Source organism: Hesperophylax consimilis, chromosome 2 (assembly GCF_061612785.1).
Source record: "Hesperophylax consimilis isolate HC1 chromosome 2, BYU_Hcon_1.0, whole genome shotgun sequence".
Lineage (NCBI taxonomy): Eukaryota > Metazoa > Arthropoda > Insecta > Trichoptera > Limnephilidae > Hesperophylax > Hesperophylax consimilis.
Window position 1 is genome coordinate 44,537,334 of NC_142837.1, and position 17,591 is coordinate 44,554,924.

Below are 17,591 nucleotides of genomic sequence, written 5' to 3' on the forward strand. Positions count from 1 at the left end.
ATCTCGCCAAATTTTTTTGTAGTTTCACACAAAAATAATTAATAAAAAATTAACAAAGTTCCATAAATTTTTCTCAAATTGCGGTAGAAACCTTTGGTTTCATAAAGGTCTGCATTTAAATTATTTTGTGGTTGACTTCTAGATTTGAATATAAAGCGTATTTTTTTTTTCTTTCTAACATCGTTTAAATCATATTCTCGCCATGAGGTGAGGTGAGAGAGATACAAAGATTTCTATTAGACCATATGAGCTATTCGCAAAAGCGAAAAAATTGATTAAACGGATAACAGCCGTTTGTTCCCAAATCCAATAAAATCAGCCTGGGGGGTTGAAAATTCGTTTCGTTTGTAAATAACCATTTTGTTTAAAGATTAATTAAATTTGCATAGACTTTAGGATTCTATGAATAATTATCAATGTTACATTAATAATATTTTTTTAATTAATTTCTGGTTTTTACAAATAACACTAGATTTTGGTCTATATAAATAGTTAGGTATAAGGAATATTGAAATCTTTTGTAAGGCTTTGAAGGTAGTCCAAAGGCGTATTCAAAAACTTTTATTCATAAAATAATATGTTGTTAATTTTAATCAATATTTTGTATTTTTATGTTTAAATTTATTTAATTTGTAAATAATATTACTTTCAGATGAAAATATTTGTATGTATCTTGTACAAGACGTTCCAAATTCTCAAAACATTTCTTTGAAATTTGAAACAATGTTTACATTGCAATTAAGTATAATTTACGCATTCCTGTGAAAATATGGTGGATTAAGAACATCAACATTGGATTAAGAACATCAACGTTTTACAACAAATGTCTATTTTAATGTTTTATTGAGTGTGATGAAAAAATGATTTAAAAAACAACAGATCTAAACTTTCGGGTTCTTTTCTATTATTTCAAAGGCAACTATATGTTCTACTCGCACTATTTAATTAAAGCATCCAAAAAATTTCTAAGCGATCAAATTTTCAAACCAAAATTTTTGTTAACATTTTTAGAACACTGATCCCTTTCCAAGGGGCTAGATGAGTGAAATAAAAAAATAACTCTAAAGTGTTTTAAATGCAAGCGATTCTGTTAAAAAAAATGTATGCATTTTCTCATGGCATACAGGTATGAATCGCATCTCAAAAAAATTCAATGTGACGAGCTTGCAATCGGTTGTCGGCGGGAACGGACGGTTTTCCAGAGGACGTCTTGTACAAGATGTTGAATATGAGTTATTATAACAATATTATATGTACTAATAGTCCCCTAGAGGAATTGTGATACCTTAATATGTATTGTTGAACTTTCCAGAGTAATATTTACTGGGATCTACACATTTGAATCGGCTGTTAAAGTAATGGCGAGAGGTTTTATCCTCCAGCCGTTCACGTACCTTAGAGACGCATGGAATTGGCTCGACTTCGTAGTAATAGCTCTAGCGTGAGTAGTAGCCTTAGATAGATAACTTACTAATTAGTAAATAATAGATAACTACTTACACTGTAGTAAGTTTAATACTGGAAGCTCCTACAAACAATCATTTAAGTGCGAATAATGTATGTATGTTTAAAGGTTTCAAGTTGGCAATGCATAACAGACCATCTCCAGAAATATCTCAAAACACTGTCGGGCGTGAAAAATTGGTAACTGTCAAACACTTAGGACTGATTGTTTTACAGAAATCAGAATGTAACGTTGTCAACAAATTGTGATCAGCAAAAGAGGATAACAATCATGTTGTTAAGCTTGTCAGCTTACCACAATTTGATGGAATGCTGAAATGCATCAAGAATCGGCGTTGAAGGACCTTTCAAATGTAAAAAAAAAACAAAATGTCGCTTAGTGATTTTTGCGAAAAAACTTGGCCTTATTTAAACTGGCTATTACTTTGACGGAATTTTACCGAATTACGGAGGCAATTGAAAAAAACTCCATTAATATTAATAGAGACGACGGGGCTGAGATTAATAGTTTTTGGTATCCTGTGCTTGACGGCTACACCAACACTAAACACCGAAAACCATATTAATTTCACCAATTATCATACTAAAATACCGGCCACTAGAGGATTAACCCGCGAAGCACGCTATTACTTCTACATACTATAAATTCACCACAATTTACACATCTGCCCTGATGGTGGACACTGTAACGTTGTACGAAACGTTAGCTAAAGAAAGAGGAAGCGCAACGCGGTATAATATCCCTATAAATTAGCCACGATAAGTCTCAATTTGTTTGAGAGCTTCCCGTCTTAGTTTTGCTACAGTATTTGTGAATAGAAAATTGAACTGTTTGAATTATTTTCATGTGGTTTTAAGTTATTCGAATAATTTTATTTAATGCAAAAAAAGTTACTATTTTGGGCTGTTTTTGAATCAGACCAGTCTGAAAATGCCCCCAGTCAAGTCCCAAGTTCATAACACTTAAATATAATATTCAATGAACTCATTATTTTACAAAAATAAATGTAACAAATTTAAATACTTTTATTGGTGTTTGAGAAAATAAATGTTTCCACTTTGTTCAAATAACGTAGATGTGTTCAATGAATTAAATCTGTTAATTATAATTCAAGGATTCTGATTATTTATAAAGACATGTTCCTCTTGATTCATTTGTGTTAATAAACTGTAATAATCTTACATTCTAAAATTAGCTACCATACTTAATTTTAGAATTATATTGTAGTAAATAAATTAAAGATTCTATCACTGATAAGTTTTGTTAGATACTCAAAAAAAATAATTTAAATTTTTGATTTAGATTGATCCCGGAATAGATTGACATAGATTTGATTTTCTAGTCTAGATCGTAAAAACTTAAATTGTTCTGTCTTATATAATAACACTTAACATAGATTAAAGTTTAAAACAAGTTATTATCAATAATTCGTTAAAATCCAACCTTATTGGAAAAAAATACTTTGTTTTCTAGATTATCATTTAGTGTATCAATAAATTGTCTATAAAAAAAGATTATATATTTTTAAACATTCACACTAATCTAAATAATGCATTTTCTTTGGAATTCGATTTTTAAATTTGATTTATTTTCACTTTGCGTTCACAAAAAAATTTTATTCGGGTCTCGTTTTTTAATCACACTTTTTCTGGGTTAATTTGAAATGTTTAAAATATAATCTCTTTTGAAAGTTGAAACCCAATATTTAAACATTGTTCACTTGCAGTTATGTAACAATGGGGATAGATTTGGGAAACCTAGCTGCCCTCAGAACTTTCCGAGTGTTGCGGGCCTTGAAAACTGTCGCTATTATTCCGGGTAATTATATTTTGTGCATGTTTGTAGAATTATATTCATAATATAGTGTCTTAGACAACATTATTAATCAAGATCAACTAGTTTTTCGACTTGGATCACAGGGGCCTAACTATAAAAACTGGTGTTTTGAGTTAAGAGGAAGCTACAAGCCAAAAATGTGTATATTCTTGATATACCTTATTTTGCAGGTAATAGGCATTAAAATCGCTTGACAAACGGAGTCTAGAAACGTTCGATTTCAAGCACAAAACTGGTTTTTATTTATTTTGTAAATAATTTTAAAAGAAAGCAAAAAGGTTAATCAAATGAAATTATCATAGATAATCTTAGCTATAATACTGTATTTTTTTTAAGTTGTTTTCTTTAAAAAAATATTTAAAAAAAAATTTTTTTTTAGTACTTTAAATTTATGTTTTTTTATTGAATAATTTATTTTTTTATTTGTATTCTACTCAAGCGAAACGATAGGAAAACCTTCAATTTTTCTAAAGCATATTTTTTGGTATTCATAATGTACACCAATTCGTTATAAAGATTTATCAAAATAGTAATTTAGCACTAAGCTTCGCCTTATGCTTGGTTTCGGTAATGCGTTAATCATATATATTAAGTAATATATTACACGAAGCTCTATATCGTACATACAGCCATCTAAGAGACACATTTGGGCATATCAGTCATAAATATTGGCATACGAGCTTGCCAATCTCGAAAATATGTTTTTGCAGATAGGCCCTTGTGATCCTAAACTCCCGAGATGGAAAAGGTTATAACTGACATGTGTTTCAAAAATGATCTGTGAATGCAATACCATTTCTTTCGCTCATTTCTTTAACCAAAATAACTTTTAGGGCCATCGGTATTGTATTTTCATAGATAACTTGTATGATGAAGTTCTGATATCAAGTTTTTAAAAGCTTCCATTAATTTTACAAGGTTTTAACATATCATAGAACCTTTTGCAATTACCATTTTGTTGGTATCTAACTGTCTAAAGTTTTCACCAGTGCCAGCTTTTTAACAGTAACAATTCGGATGTCATGTTACTACATTTCATTATACTACATTTCATGATACTACTACATCTCATGATACTTCATTTCATGATACTACTACATTTCATGATACTACATTTCATGATACTACTACATTTCATGTTACTACATTTCATGATACTACATTTCATGATCCTACATTTCATGATCCTACATTTCATGATACTACATTTCATGATACTACATTTCATGATCCTACATTTCATGATACTACATTTCATGATACTACATTTCATGATACTACTACATTTCATGATACTACATTTCATGATCCTACATTTCATGATCCTACATTTCATGATACTAAATTTCATGATATTAAATTTCATGATACTACTAAATTTCGTGATACTACTAAATTTCATGATACTACATTTCATGATACTACATTTCATGATACTACATTTCATGATCCTACATTTCACGATACTACATTTCATGATACTACATGAAGTGAATTGTAGAAAAAGTCGAGCCCGAGAAAAACATGAATCAAATATTTATTTGTTAAGTTTAGTGATAAACGAAGAAAGGGGTGTAAGTGGAATGTATGACTTGGAAGTGAATGGATGAAGAGGTAGAGAAAGCCGGAGAAAGAAATGGAACGATCAAGTGAAACAAATACTTATTACAATGCAATAATATTATTTCCACCTGCACAATGCACCCAGTTACTCTAGATTTCACAACCTCAAAACTTGACCCCAATCCATTTATAAGTCCCCGAACAACGCCGGGTACGTGTCAGCTAGTTTTTTTATAACTTGCTGAATAAATGAAGTTCAGTGATACTATAGCTTTCCCAGTTAAAGTATATAGGAAATTAAGGAAGTACCCGGCTATTATTTTGATAAGGCTCACAAGGGTTGTCATTATAAGTCTCCTGGTTTACAATTATTCCCAGGTATCTGCCTTGTTCAGGGTTCAACAGGGCGGAAATTGGTGGCACCATTAGTGAATTTGAATCTCTTCATCCTCTTCACACTTCCTGTAACTATTAATTGGTGTTTTCCACTTACAATAACTGCAAGTATCTCCTGAGATGGCACTACCCCGTTAGTAGTCCAACCAGTTCTCTCAGTGTCTGGTTCTCCAAGTATTTTGGAATGTCTCATTCTCGGTGCCCTCTCCCATTCATTCAAGTTAATTTGATCTACCTCTGAATATATATCTAGTTTGGTGTGACAAGCTGCTTAGAGAACTAAGGTCAAATGATTATATATATCGAAATTACATTAGTCTTGTAACACTTATAGGTTTGAAGACCATCGTGGGCGCTGTGATAGAGTCGGTGAAAAATCTGCGTGATGTGATCATCCTGACCATGTTCTCGTTGAGCGTGTTCGCGCTGATGGGTCTGCAAATCTACATGGGCGTACTTACACAGAAGTGCATCAAGGTGTTCCCCTCGGACGGCTCGTGGGGGGAGCTTGGCCATGACACGTGGGATAGGTTTAACAAAAACGATTGTAAGTATATTTATGGTTAATAAGGTTGGAAATAATAAGGTTAGGTACGGTAATATACAGTTGAATGAATTAAGAACTGTAGTGCAACGCGATAAGCTATGCACTGCGTACGATTGGTCCAGCTCATCACCATTTCCTGCCTAAAGCTGTGTTTTACATTAAGAAGAAAAGCGGATAGCGTTTTGTCCATAAAACCGTACTCCCCTATTTCCTCTCTGGATTTTGATCTACCACTGGCATGTCCTTACGCTTTTTTTTATAAGTTACTTCAAAGTAGGACCAAAAATTCTTAATATCGCCTAGTTTTAATGCCGTTCAGTATACACATTTAACAATGTATTTAAAAAAGTAAAATGTGCATAGAATATTTCCTTTTAATATAGTATTTGATTAAACAATTCTTAAAATCGTCGTCAATAAATATGACACGATGTCGATTTTCTTGACATTATTTATTTTTTCAATTTCAGCAAATTGGTACACGAACGAAGCCGGCGATATGCCGCTTTGTGGGAATTCATCCGGTGCTGGGTAAGAGATATTTTAAAATGTCAAAATAATATAATAAGTGTTAAAAAAAAATGTTGCATTTGAATCGTAATTTATACAATTTTGGAAAGTTGTATTTGACTTGACTGATTGGAGCCTCAGATTGATCGATCTAAAAGTTGGGAACAACGGCCGTCAGGGTTAATCATTGCAGACAGGCTGTCAGGTTTAGAACTGGTTTAACTAATAATCTGACATAAGCTTTTGTCCTTCTATACATTGAAGAAATAACCTCTAATTGCATCCAAAAGGGATCGAAATGACAATCTAGTCTCCTTCAACGAAAGCAATCTTCCCAACATGCCTCACGTTGATATGCTTGGTGTAACTCTAAGTAACCAGCTAGGTACGGGAACTCTATTAAAGCCAGAGTTAAGTTAGCATCTCAGAAGCTGGGCTTAAGACTAGGCCAAAACTGGCGGTCCGTTTGATACACTCTCCTATTGCAATCTTTGGAGCATCACGGGCGTTGGTGGGATTGATTTTAATGGAAGTTGCTCATCACTCACATTTTTATGATATTCCACTTTTAACCATTGGTAACTAATAGATATTGTGTTGTGTCGCAGAATGTGTGCCCCGGGTTATCACTGCTTGCAAGGGTATGGATCCAACCCAAACTACGGCTACACCAGTTTCGACTCCTTCGGTTGGGCCTTCCTATCTGCCTTTCGACTCATGACGCAAGATTACTGGGAAAACTTATATCAATTGGTAAGTACTGTGGGAACTATTCATTTTAGACACTGGGAAGATCATGTTTGTCGCCACACTGGAACGCATGCGCATTCCGGCAAACCAACGGTCTACTTTGAAAGCCCTGGTTGGAAGATTATTCCGTCTCGAGCGATTGAACCATTAGTTTTAAAAATGGGTATTCCAGCAAATTTGTTAAGCTATAACGCTTTTTTAAATGATCTGAATACATTTAAAATATATATAAAATATAAGCTTTCAGGTTTCATTAGGTAATACTAGAAGTTGGGATTTAATCCAGTGCGGAAATTCTGGGACTAACCACCATGACATGCACTCCTTATTGGCCAGAATACTAATGGGGGGTAACTAAGCCGAATCAGTAGAAATCTTCAATTCATCACCAGGAGGCAGTGCAGATATTTATAAAAAAGAAGAAAAAACGTACAATTTTACTAGCTATTTCCATGTAAAAGTCTAAAGATTGCATTAATGTTTAAATATTTTATCGGTTTGCCGAGTGAGATGATAATGATCTAAAATCTCTGATGATTTAATGAAGTGCTAATTTGATTGTGTATGTTCTTAGGTTCTCAGATCAGCGGGTCCATGGCACATGTTGTTCTTCATAGTTATTATATTTCTGGGATCATTCTACCTCGTGAACTTGATCTTGGCCATCGTCGCCATGTCCTACGACGAGTTGCAGAAGAAGGCGGAAGAAGAAGAGGCGGCTGAAGAAGAAGCTCTAAGGGTCAGTTCTAAATCAATAAAACTCTTATTTTAAACCTCCCAATAAAGAATTCAAGTCAATTAGAAAAAAATGATTGTTTACCTTCTAGCTTAAATATGGGAATTTATTTAAATGTCATTTCATAGCTAACATAATCTTCGAAGTTAACATTTTTCAAATCCCGCCAAAACGATGGAAATCTGGCAGGGTACGCGTGACGTCATACGTACCTCGGTTTTGTCTGTGTCCCTCCCAGAATCCCATCCCCTAGGATATTGTAACTTTTCAAAATTTATTTTATAATCGCTTATAATATTCTGTGAAAACCTATTATTGGTTAAATTACTATTCATATTTTAGCTAACCTTATAAAATATTTTGTGGAATTATTAAAGTACTACTTTGACTTGATCAGTGTTAGAATGATATAGAAAGAGTTTGGTGTTTATAAATGATGGCACTTGCTCATGATTCCTTTTCCTGCCCTAGATCTCAGATAGTACAGACGCTGGTCTGATTATCATCGGTTGTCATTTATATATCGTATTAATAAATCAGTAGTTGTTCATAACCAAAGAGTAATCATGCATTCTCACATTATTATTATAATATAACATTGGCGCAGCCAATAGTAAACTGTTCGTTTTCCAAATAAATTAAAAAGTAAGTTAACAAGTCAACAGCGTTAGAATGAGACAGAAAGAGTTAGTTTTTTATTTACTTGCTCATGCTTCCTTCTCTCATCCCAAATCTCAGATAATATAGACGCCAGTTTTAGTGTCATCCATTGTCGTGTTCATAAACCAGTTGTCCATTATTATAATATAAAATTGGCGCAGCCGGTAGTAATCTGTTGGTTTTCCGAATAAAATAAATCAATTATCCCGATGCTGATAAGTAGATGGCATATGTTTCGTGACTGTTTATTAATGTGGTTCGTTTGTTTTTTGTTTGCAGGAAGCCGAGGAAGCTGCGATAGCGCGCGCAGCCAAGCTGGAAGCGCACGCAGCCAACGCAGCGGCCGCGGCTGCCGCACTCGCCAACCCGCCTGACGAGACCATGGCCAAGTCTCCGTCCGACTTCTCGTGCCACAGCTACGAGCTGTTCGTGGGCCAGGAGAAGGGCAACGCGGACGACAACAACAGAGAGAAGATGTCCGTGCGCAGCGAGTCGGTGAGCGAACACCACAACCAACAGCAACAAATGATGCTGATGATGCAGCAGCAGCAGGGCAAGCCGCCTCTCCCGAGGAAGGTCAGCGCGGTAAGTACGCATGCCTGCCGCACGCCGCACGCAGCACGCAGCACGCCGCACGCCACATGCGCGAATACGCTTGCTCTCTGCGTACGGCCAGCTAAGTCCGGCCTCTTTGATCAGTCATGTTATTGGAGCGATTAAATGCGGTTCAGCAACACAAACATCATTTTGCCGTCACGACTCGACTGTTAACTAACTCATTATTGACAGTCATGACTTTCTTCTCCGTCTTACCGAAGAACTGCGATGAGTTGGTGGTGAAATACTTACAGGGGGTGTGCTCACAAGAGCGCAAGGGGTCTAGCATAGTGAAATCGATAATTTAATGTCGAATCGATAGGCGTAATACCGATTTCCCGAGCACGGTAGCGCTGTTGATAGCCAGACCGCTATTGATAATTCACTGAATTTGATTTTTTTCATGCCCATGATTGAACCCACACCAGTAATAAAGTATATATGCCTTTTCCTGGGGTAATTATGATGCTTTCATTAGTGACCTTGAAAAAAAACCTACTTTAAACCGTAAAGTTGATTTCAGTAATGTACCAATTTACAAGCAATCACTCTGGAACATCGGTCCAATAACTTGACTGAGCACTGACCCCGTGTATGCAGTTTTACCGTCCCCGAGGGAGCATTTCCATTATGTTTCCGTGTTACGCCACTGTGCAGCTTTGTGTCGTTCGAACAATATATTTAAAACAAATCAATATACGTATCCATTAGCTTTTTTGTCCTGGCAACTAAAGGTTGACCAATGATGAAACCAATGTCCACAGAAACAACGCCCCCAACGACTTAGTTAAGGCGAAGCACTACGTAGTAAAGCAAAATCATGTGATTTGTTTAAAAAAATTGATTGCTAAGAAATATTTTAGATTCTGGGAAAAATTCTCTAAATGATATACTTAGTGTAAACCCTATCAAAATCCATTGCGTAGCCTAGAAGAACTAAGCGCACAAACAGACAGACGCAGATGGTCACTTTATTTTATACTATTTAGAGATGTTGCAAATTAAGTTCTTTAGAAAATGATTGTAAATATTTGTACCTGAACTTCGCAAAATAAAATAGAACAAACAATATTTTTTTCTTGCGTAAATCACACACAAACAGACAGGTCTTATCGTAAGTAGTGTTATCATTATCGGTCCGTTTCCAAATATAAAACTACGTGGTGTATTGCCTTAAATTTGTCGATCTTTGTTTCTTGTGCGTAATTTGCGTTTTGTGGGTGTCGTGCTGCTTTTGTTGTATTTCATCATTATCAACAAAACATTACCGAAAAATTGTATTGGAAATACTCCTTACTTTTTCTACTAAACCTTGAATCCCTGAAGGTCTTCATAGACATAACAGTATTGTGTATTTTATTTAACCCTTGCTAGAAACGGTTCCATAGTTTGGAAGATCGAATGACAGACATTATTAATTAATTTAAAATAACATGCCTAAAGATATAACACAAGTTTACTTAAATTATTTTTTATTGTAATAATTATCATTGTTTGTCATTTGAACTATTTGAACTCTGAAATTCAATTACAAAAGGTTTACTAACTGTAATATTAGTACTAACTGGGAAAACGTAAATAAAATATAACAAAACAGCACAATGTTTTAACATAAAAAAGATAAAATTATTAATGCATACCAATGTTACCAATGTAATTCTATAAATATTATTTTGTAACACTGAAGAAAAATTAGGTTATGATTTTGATATTAGCGTTATACAAAATTCAGAAAAATATTTTTTTAAGTTTTCTAATATCGTTCATACAAATAATATTGTGAAAATTTGTGTCAGAGTGTGTTTTGCTTTTGTTTTTAAATGTAACTTTCTAGCTGCTTTTCTACTATTAGATCAGTTGTCAGTACTGTATTTCCTTAGAACCGTCCGCCACTTATATAAATATTTTAAAATATGTATTATACGACATCGTTATCGTAAAATGGGGTGACTTTATCAATTTTCAAATTTGAAACTAACTGATGAAATTATGATAACATTTTTGTATGAAAGTTTTATATCATATTTCGTATCGGTGTTTGTAGAGTCAAAGAAAACAAAAATAAAACCAAAGTCACCTTTGATTTTTTCAGCTTATTAGAATGATACCGTAATTCCAAAAAAAGTTCAAATATTCAAATTACTAAGTTTGAATAAGGGGATCATTTAAAACACGATATTGTATACCTACTTGCAAACTCGACGCGCCTTAAAAAGGGCGGTTGTACGTATATGTACAGATTATGATAAAGACTGTATATCGATGGACATTGAACTATTATAAATGACACACCTAAAATCTTTCACTGAAATTAAAAAGTAATCAAAAGCTATACTGTCAATAGATCCGATTCAATTTTGACTAATCTATTTGTAAAGTATATTTCACAAAACGTGAAGTATGTAGTATTTTAATTGAAACAATCCAATTGAAATATCTAGTTCCATAACCGTACTAAATTCCAAAATAGAGAATCACAAAATCAAGGTGTGATAAAAAAATAATGAACCGTCATGTTTTTGTGTTTTTTATTTGTAAATATTTCTGTGAGTGGTGGATGAAAATATTTCTTCACTATTTTTTAATGAAGAGTAAAAATAAAAATCATTCTTTCAGAGCTCTCAGAAAAAAAAACTTCCATCTTTGCTTTTACGCACAGCAAATGAATTTGAGTGATGCCACTTAATGATATTACATTAGAATATACACTATTTCCCAGTGATGCATTCAAAAATTTAATTTATCAACCCCAGAATATGAGGAAGCCACTTGATGTTATTACATTAGAATATATCAATGTACTAATTCCCAGTTAGCATTCAACAATTTAATTTATCAACCCCAGAATATGACGAAGCCACTTGATGTTATTACATTAGAATATATCAACGTACTAATTCCTAGTGATGCATTCAACAATTTAATTTATCAACCCCAGAATATGAGGAAGCCACTTGATGTTATTACATTAGAATATATCAATGTACTAATTCCCAGTGATGCATTCGACAGTTTAATTTATCAACCCCAGATTATGAGGAAGCCACTTGATGTTATTATATTAGAATATATCAATGTACTAATTCCCAGTGATGCATTCAATAGTTTAATTTATCAACCCCAGAATATGAAGAAGCCACTTGATGTTATTACATTAGAATATATCAATGTACTAATTCCCAGTGATGCATTCGACAGTTTAATTTATCAACCCCAGATTATGAGGAAGCCACTTGATGTTATTATATTAGAATATATCAATGTACTAATTCCCAGTGATGCATTCATTAGTTTAATTTATCAACCCCAGAATATGAAGAAGCCACTTGATGTTATTACATTAGAATATATCAATGTACTAATTCCCAGTGATGCATTCGACAATTTAATTTATCAACCCCAGAATATGAGGAAGCCACTTGATGTTATTACATTAGAATATACCAATGTACTAATTCCCAATGATATATATACGTATTCAACAATTTAATTTATCAACCCTAGTGTTGACGTGATGCCACTTGATGTTATTACACTAGAATATACCAATGTACTAATTCCAAGTAATATATTCAACAATTTAATTTATCAACCCCAGTATTGAAGTGACACCACTTGAAGTTATTACATTAGAATATACCAATGTACTAATTCCCCGTGTTATTTTCAACAATTTAATTTATCAACCTCAATTAAGCCTTTTACTGCTAAGCCTTGTATTAACCGCTCCTCTAGACCGACTGATTAATGTATTAGAATCATTCATTCAAATATTTGTCCTTCGTTTTCGGATTTTATCGAAATAATCATCGATTGATTTCGTTTTATTATGCGTAGTAACTTTTCGATCTTTTATTTGTTTACGCTGAACGAAACTCGAAGTTTTAAAGATTTCAGAAATAAATGTGTTACATAATATGTTTTTATGTTAGTTTGCATCATTAATATCGTAGGAACATGGGTAAATATTCTACACCAAACGTGAAACAATACTTCGCAATATATTTAGTATAGTAAAATACTCTTTTGCCTCTTAAAATACCTAAACGTATTTATTTGAAGTTTTTTTCAGCATCTAAAATTTTCCGCTAATTGTTTATCAAAACAAAATTGCTTTTTTATACAAATTTATACAAATCGTAATAATTGTGATTTATTTATAGCAAAACTTACATGTAATTATATATCGCGTTAATTTTCACATTTTTTGAAATATTTTTTTGTAATTTAAAATTCAACACCGCTTTTCCAATTTTTTCCTTCACTAACAAAACCTAAAGGATTTTAGGTAAATATTTCCCTAACTGTGGAACTTTTAATATGCACAGGTTATGTAAATTACACTTCGTTTCAAATTAATTACTACAAGAATCAACTATCTATTTATTTATTCTAGAGATGGAAAAAGATGCATTATAATTCCATTTTTATTCAATTAAAATTCAAAATTTACCTTTTAAAACGATCCCTTTGCCGCCATTTTGGACTTTAATGTGTCACCACACACACTTGCAAAAGTTCCGTTTTAATATTAATTAATTAATTAACCCAAACTAAGAACATATTAACCTATTTTGTAAAAATGCGAACATTTGTTTCTTGTAGTACCTAATCGTCGAAACAAAGTATAATTTCTATAATTCGCGCCTAAAAGTGCGGCGGTTATGTAAATAATTACCGGATTATTTTTCGTTGTAGAAAAAAATAAGCATTTTTTTAACACTAACATTGTTTATGTATATTTTTTTTTTAATTTGGCAATATTACTAACATTTTCTTAGTCCCCTATAACACTATTTAATATAAAATACAAACATTAAATACTGCAAAAAAAAATATATTGAAGGCACTGACTGTTCTCAATATTTTCCTAAATACAACTTTCTTTGTGGTAAAATATTTATAACTGTGATGTTTTTTTACTGATGAAAACTAATTTTCCTGTACGGACATAAAATGATGAATTATTATTGAGGGCAACTAATTTTTCAAAAATATTCCCTAGAAAAAAGTTCAATGAAAAACGTAATTTGAAATAAAATATTTCTACTTGCGAAATAGTTTATTGAGGGCAAATAGTTTTCCTTCAACAAATTTCATATTCACAAAACAAGATCAGCCTTCAAAGCACCCACTGCTGAGTTCATAATATTTTAATTTATCAGGATTAACAACTTATTGAAGCTTTTAGACCTCTTTGTAATATTTAATCAATAAATAAGATTTTATCAAAAACTCTCCACGCAAATATAAAAAGGGACAAAGACACATGAAATAAAAATATAACGGTAGGGACATGGTCTCGAACCTATTATATAGTCTTTACAACTTTACTATTATAGTCTTTACAACACTGGCGTATCTACAAATCACCAAAAATAGAAATCATCACACTAATCGAACAAAAAATATAGCACTTTCAAGTTTCTAGATGCAAAGAAAATAACGAAAAGCATAAGAAAATAATAGCTAATAACATTGTGTAAATATATGAAATAGCTACATATAACAGCCTGCCTAGCATGGAACGGAACGCATTAGAAAGGGATAGCAATTCAAAGAATATGTGTGTACGGGTGAAACAGCGTGATTATGATCGCTGAAGCCGCAAGCAAGCGGCCCACTTGGGTGGCGAAAAGCCTTGCGAATAATTATATTTATTTAAATAATAAGTGATTTTTGTGTAGGTACATATGAATGAAAAGAAACTCCATCAGATTTAATTTTAACTCGAGAATGATTTGTGCACCTTTAAAAAGCTCAAGAAGGAATTTTTTTCACCAAAAAGAGACCAGAGCGACGTTTTAGGCAGCTGGTGACAGCTTCTCACAAATCTCAAGTATGTCCACTGGACCTAGTTCAGTAAAACTACGCGCTACGCGTGTTGTCTCAGTAACTTATCTTCTATTTTAATCCATCTATGGAAATAATTGAAGATAATGTTTGTAATTCTAAATTCGACTGTTGCGAACTTCTGCAACTCATAAACTTACGAATACCTACAATAACAACATGGACTGTACAATATTAACAATGTTAATATATCAACAATAACATTTTTTATCATAAAATAATATGGTAACATTTTATGTTTTAAGTTATAAATAAATACTAGGGTGTTATAGACTAAACGTTGCCACACACTTAAAATATTGAGTTGGCGTTGCATTGTTTTTATCCTAGTATATCTGCTACAGCACAATCTAGAACGCATGTCTATGTTCTGAATTAGTACCATTATTTTAACTTGTGTTTTACTGCTAGGACGTGATGGGATGCTACGTTGGTGTTGTAGACCAAAATTCCTTGCTTTGAGGTCTAATTTTATATTTATCCTACTTAAGAAGTTAACGGTCGGTGGCTGAGTTGACATCGTGTTTGGGTTCCACCCAGGCGTACTGTATTCAATTCCTCGGCTGGCTAAGTCCTCCATCACAACACAAGCAACATTTTCCGCTTGCTGTGTTGGTAGTAGGATATAATCCCAGTGCGACCGTTACCTTTTGATTTTTTGTATCTTTGTCTCTTTCATATTTTCATTGAGGATTACTGATATTAACTTCTTAATACTTCTCGAATAACAACAGGTTCCTGTAAATAAATAAATTTAAAAAAAAAACTAATTTTAATTGCTAGGGGTAAATTTACATCTACCATAATATGTTTTTGACACAATAAATGCCTTCTTATAAAATATATTTCAAGAGATATATTAATTCCACACACAAAATGAATCATAAAAAGGCGTTTATTAAAATCATTGAATCATCCAACTATATATTTAAACGTTGCATTATTGTTGTTAATTATATATAGTAGTTCTAATGTTAGCGCAATTTTCAGCATGTTTCAATTTAACCTTCTTTCTCCTATCTCATAAAATCATGGTGTATTCGTTTAGTCTCTCTATAGTTCCCAGAAGATAAATTTCAACCATACTAATCTGGCATACTTGAGATCATTACCAATGGTAATCATCAAGATTCAGCAAAAATCCTGAAATATCTTCTGGGGCCAAAACTCATTTATTTAGTCCTGGGTAACATAGACGATCTTTATCATCGTAAAAGGTAGGTAATGGTTGATCGATTTATTTTATTAATTCTCTTGAACAAAGGTTTTGTGGAAGAACTTTTATAATGTACAGAAAGTGATCATTAGACTGGACAACCCGACAACAGACCACCTATAAGAAGTATTGACTCGTACATATTGATATCTAGATACTTTGGTAAGACATTATTAGTGTTAAATTACATAAGAATTGTGCACGAATTTGAATCGAAGTGTCCCAAATGCACGAAGGTTTTAAATGATCTGTAGTTCTGACATCAGGACGGCAAACACTTGTACAAAAAGGCTTGTGACGAAACATGTGGTTTGTTGCTTCAATAGAACGGTAATATGAACCTGAACAACTCTCAAAGACGCTTGATTCATTGAGAGTTAGTCAGATCTTGAGCGGTTGGTGATCAGTGATTCCCCTGCAAGTAAATAAGCAGTGAGCACAGTGTTGGATAGTATGACCTACGTCCCTTAGCCCTCAGTTCCGAATAGACTCTTGTAGGAGTGACAGTGTAGAGTGGTGCATCACACGGTAATGGCATATTATGATTTGAGCATGCAGACTGTGTACTTGTAATGTGGCTCGAGCCACTCTTCTTTATTCAATGTTTCTTCCCTTGGGCGATGTTTATCTGTCGATGTTGTTTCCACCTGTATTCTGTATGGCACTCAGGTACATCTGTAGTCGCTTGCTTAACACTCGGTGTTCTGTTGATCTGATTATTAATATAATAATATATAACATTGATCTATTTGCCTATTTACTGGACTTGTGGTAAATTACCATGTTTGATGTGTAATTGTATCACATTTTTATCTCTTAATTGAAGGTCCCCCACCCAGACCGAGTTAAATTCGGAACTAAAAGCCAGATTTGTTATTCGTCCTACCGAGAAGGCTCACAGGTATGTGGTGATATGATCTGCCTCATACATTGGTGTTGTTCTATACTATGCTCAGTTCTAATACTAATTACTACTGTTACCCTCTTGGTTCAAGCTACAGACCCTTCCGAAGATACGGTTTTATACTAAACCGTTGAACTGTTGTTGCTTTCAATATGATACTATGTTTTGCACCATTCTGCATGTATTTATAAAGTTTAAAAAAATATTTACCTTGATAGTTCAAACTATACAATTTTCAATTATGTTACAGGAATTCATTATTCTGTGTAGAATATTTTCTCTTCAATCTTTTTGTTTCTTTATAATTTTGTATCTATTCAAATCCGTATTTTTATTTCGTTAATCTTTTCTATTATAACTTTATGGTTTGATAACTGCCTCCTGACATGCACCTCCATACTGTCCTTTCTATTGAAGTAACAACGTCCATTTGTTAAATTTTACAGACTTTTTCGGTTACAAGCTTTAAATATTAATATTATAGACTTTATAAAAATATTACATTTTCAAGCTTGTCAAAAATATGTTAATTTAAGCACTCTCTTGCCTTCTATTGTA

The 17,591-nt window shown here is 33.0% G+C and overlaps 1 protein-coding gene across 32 annotated transcripts in view; it reads left to right on the forward strand.

Annotated features, from left to right (window-relative positions):
* para (sodium voltage-gated channel paralytic) overlaps nucleotides 1–17,591 on the forward strand; it is a 78,664-nt gene that overhangs the window by 17,939 nt on the left and 43,134 nt on the right. For 22 of the 32 annotated variants that reach the window (XM_089643032.1, XM_089643025.1, XM_089643038.1 and 19 more), the window contains 7 exons: nucleotides 1,313–1,441; nucleotides 3,192–3,283; nucleotides 5,595–5,807; nucleotides 6,278–6,338; nucleotides 6,926–7,070; nucleotides 7,642–7,806; nucleotides 8,743–9,048. In XM_089643032.1, the coding sequence (XP_089499158.1) occupies nucleotides 1,313–1,441; nucleotides 3,192–3,283; nucleotides 5,595–5,807; nucleotides 6,278–6,338; nucleotides 6,926–7,070; nucleotides 7,642–7,806; nucleotides 8,743–9,048 (1,111 nt within the window). The remainder of the gene's footprint in view (nucleotides 1–1,312; nucleotides 1,442–3,191; nucleotides 3,284–5,594; nucleotides 5,808–6,277; nucleotides 6,339–6,925; nucleotides 7,071–7,641; nucleotides 7,807–8,742; nucleotides 9,049–17,591) is intronic. The other 10 variants (XM_089643146.1, XM_089643175.1, XM_089643183.1 and 7 more) reach the window with 1 other exon arrangement.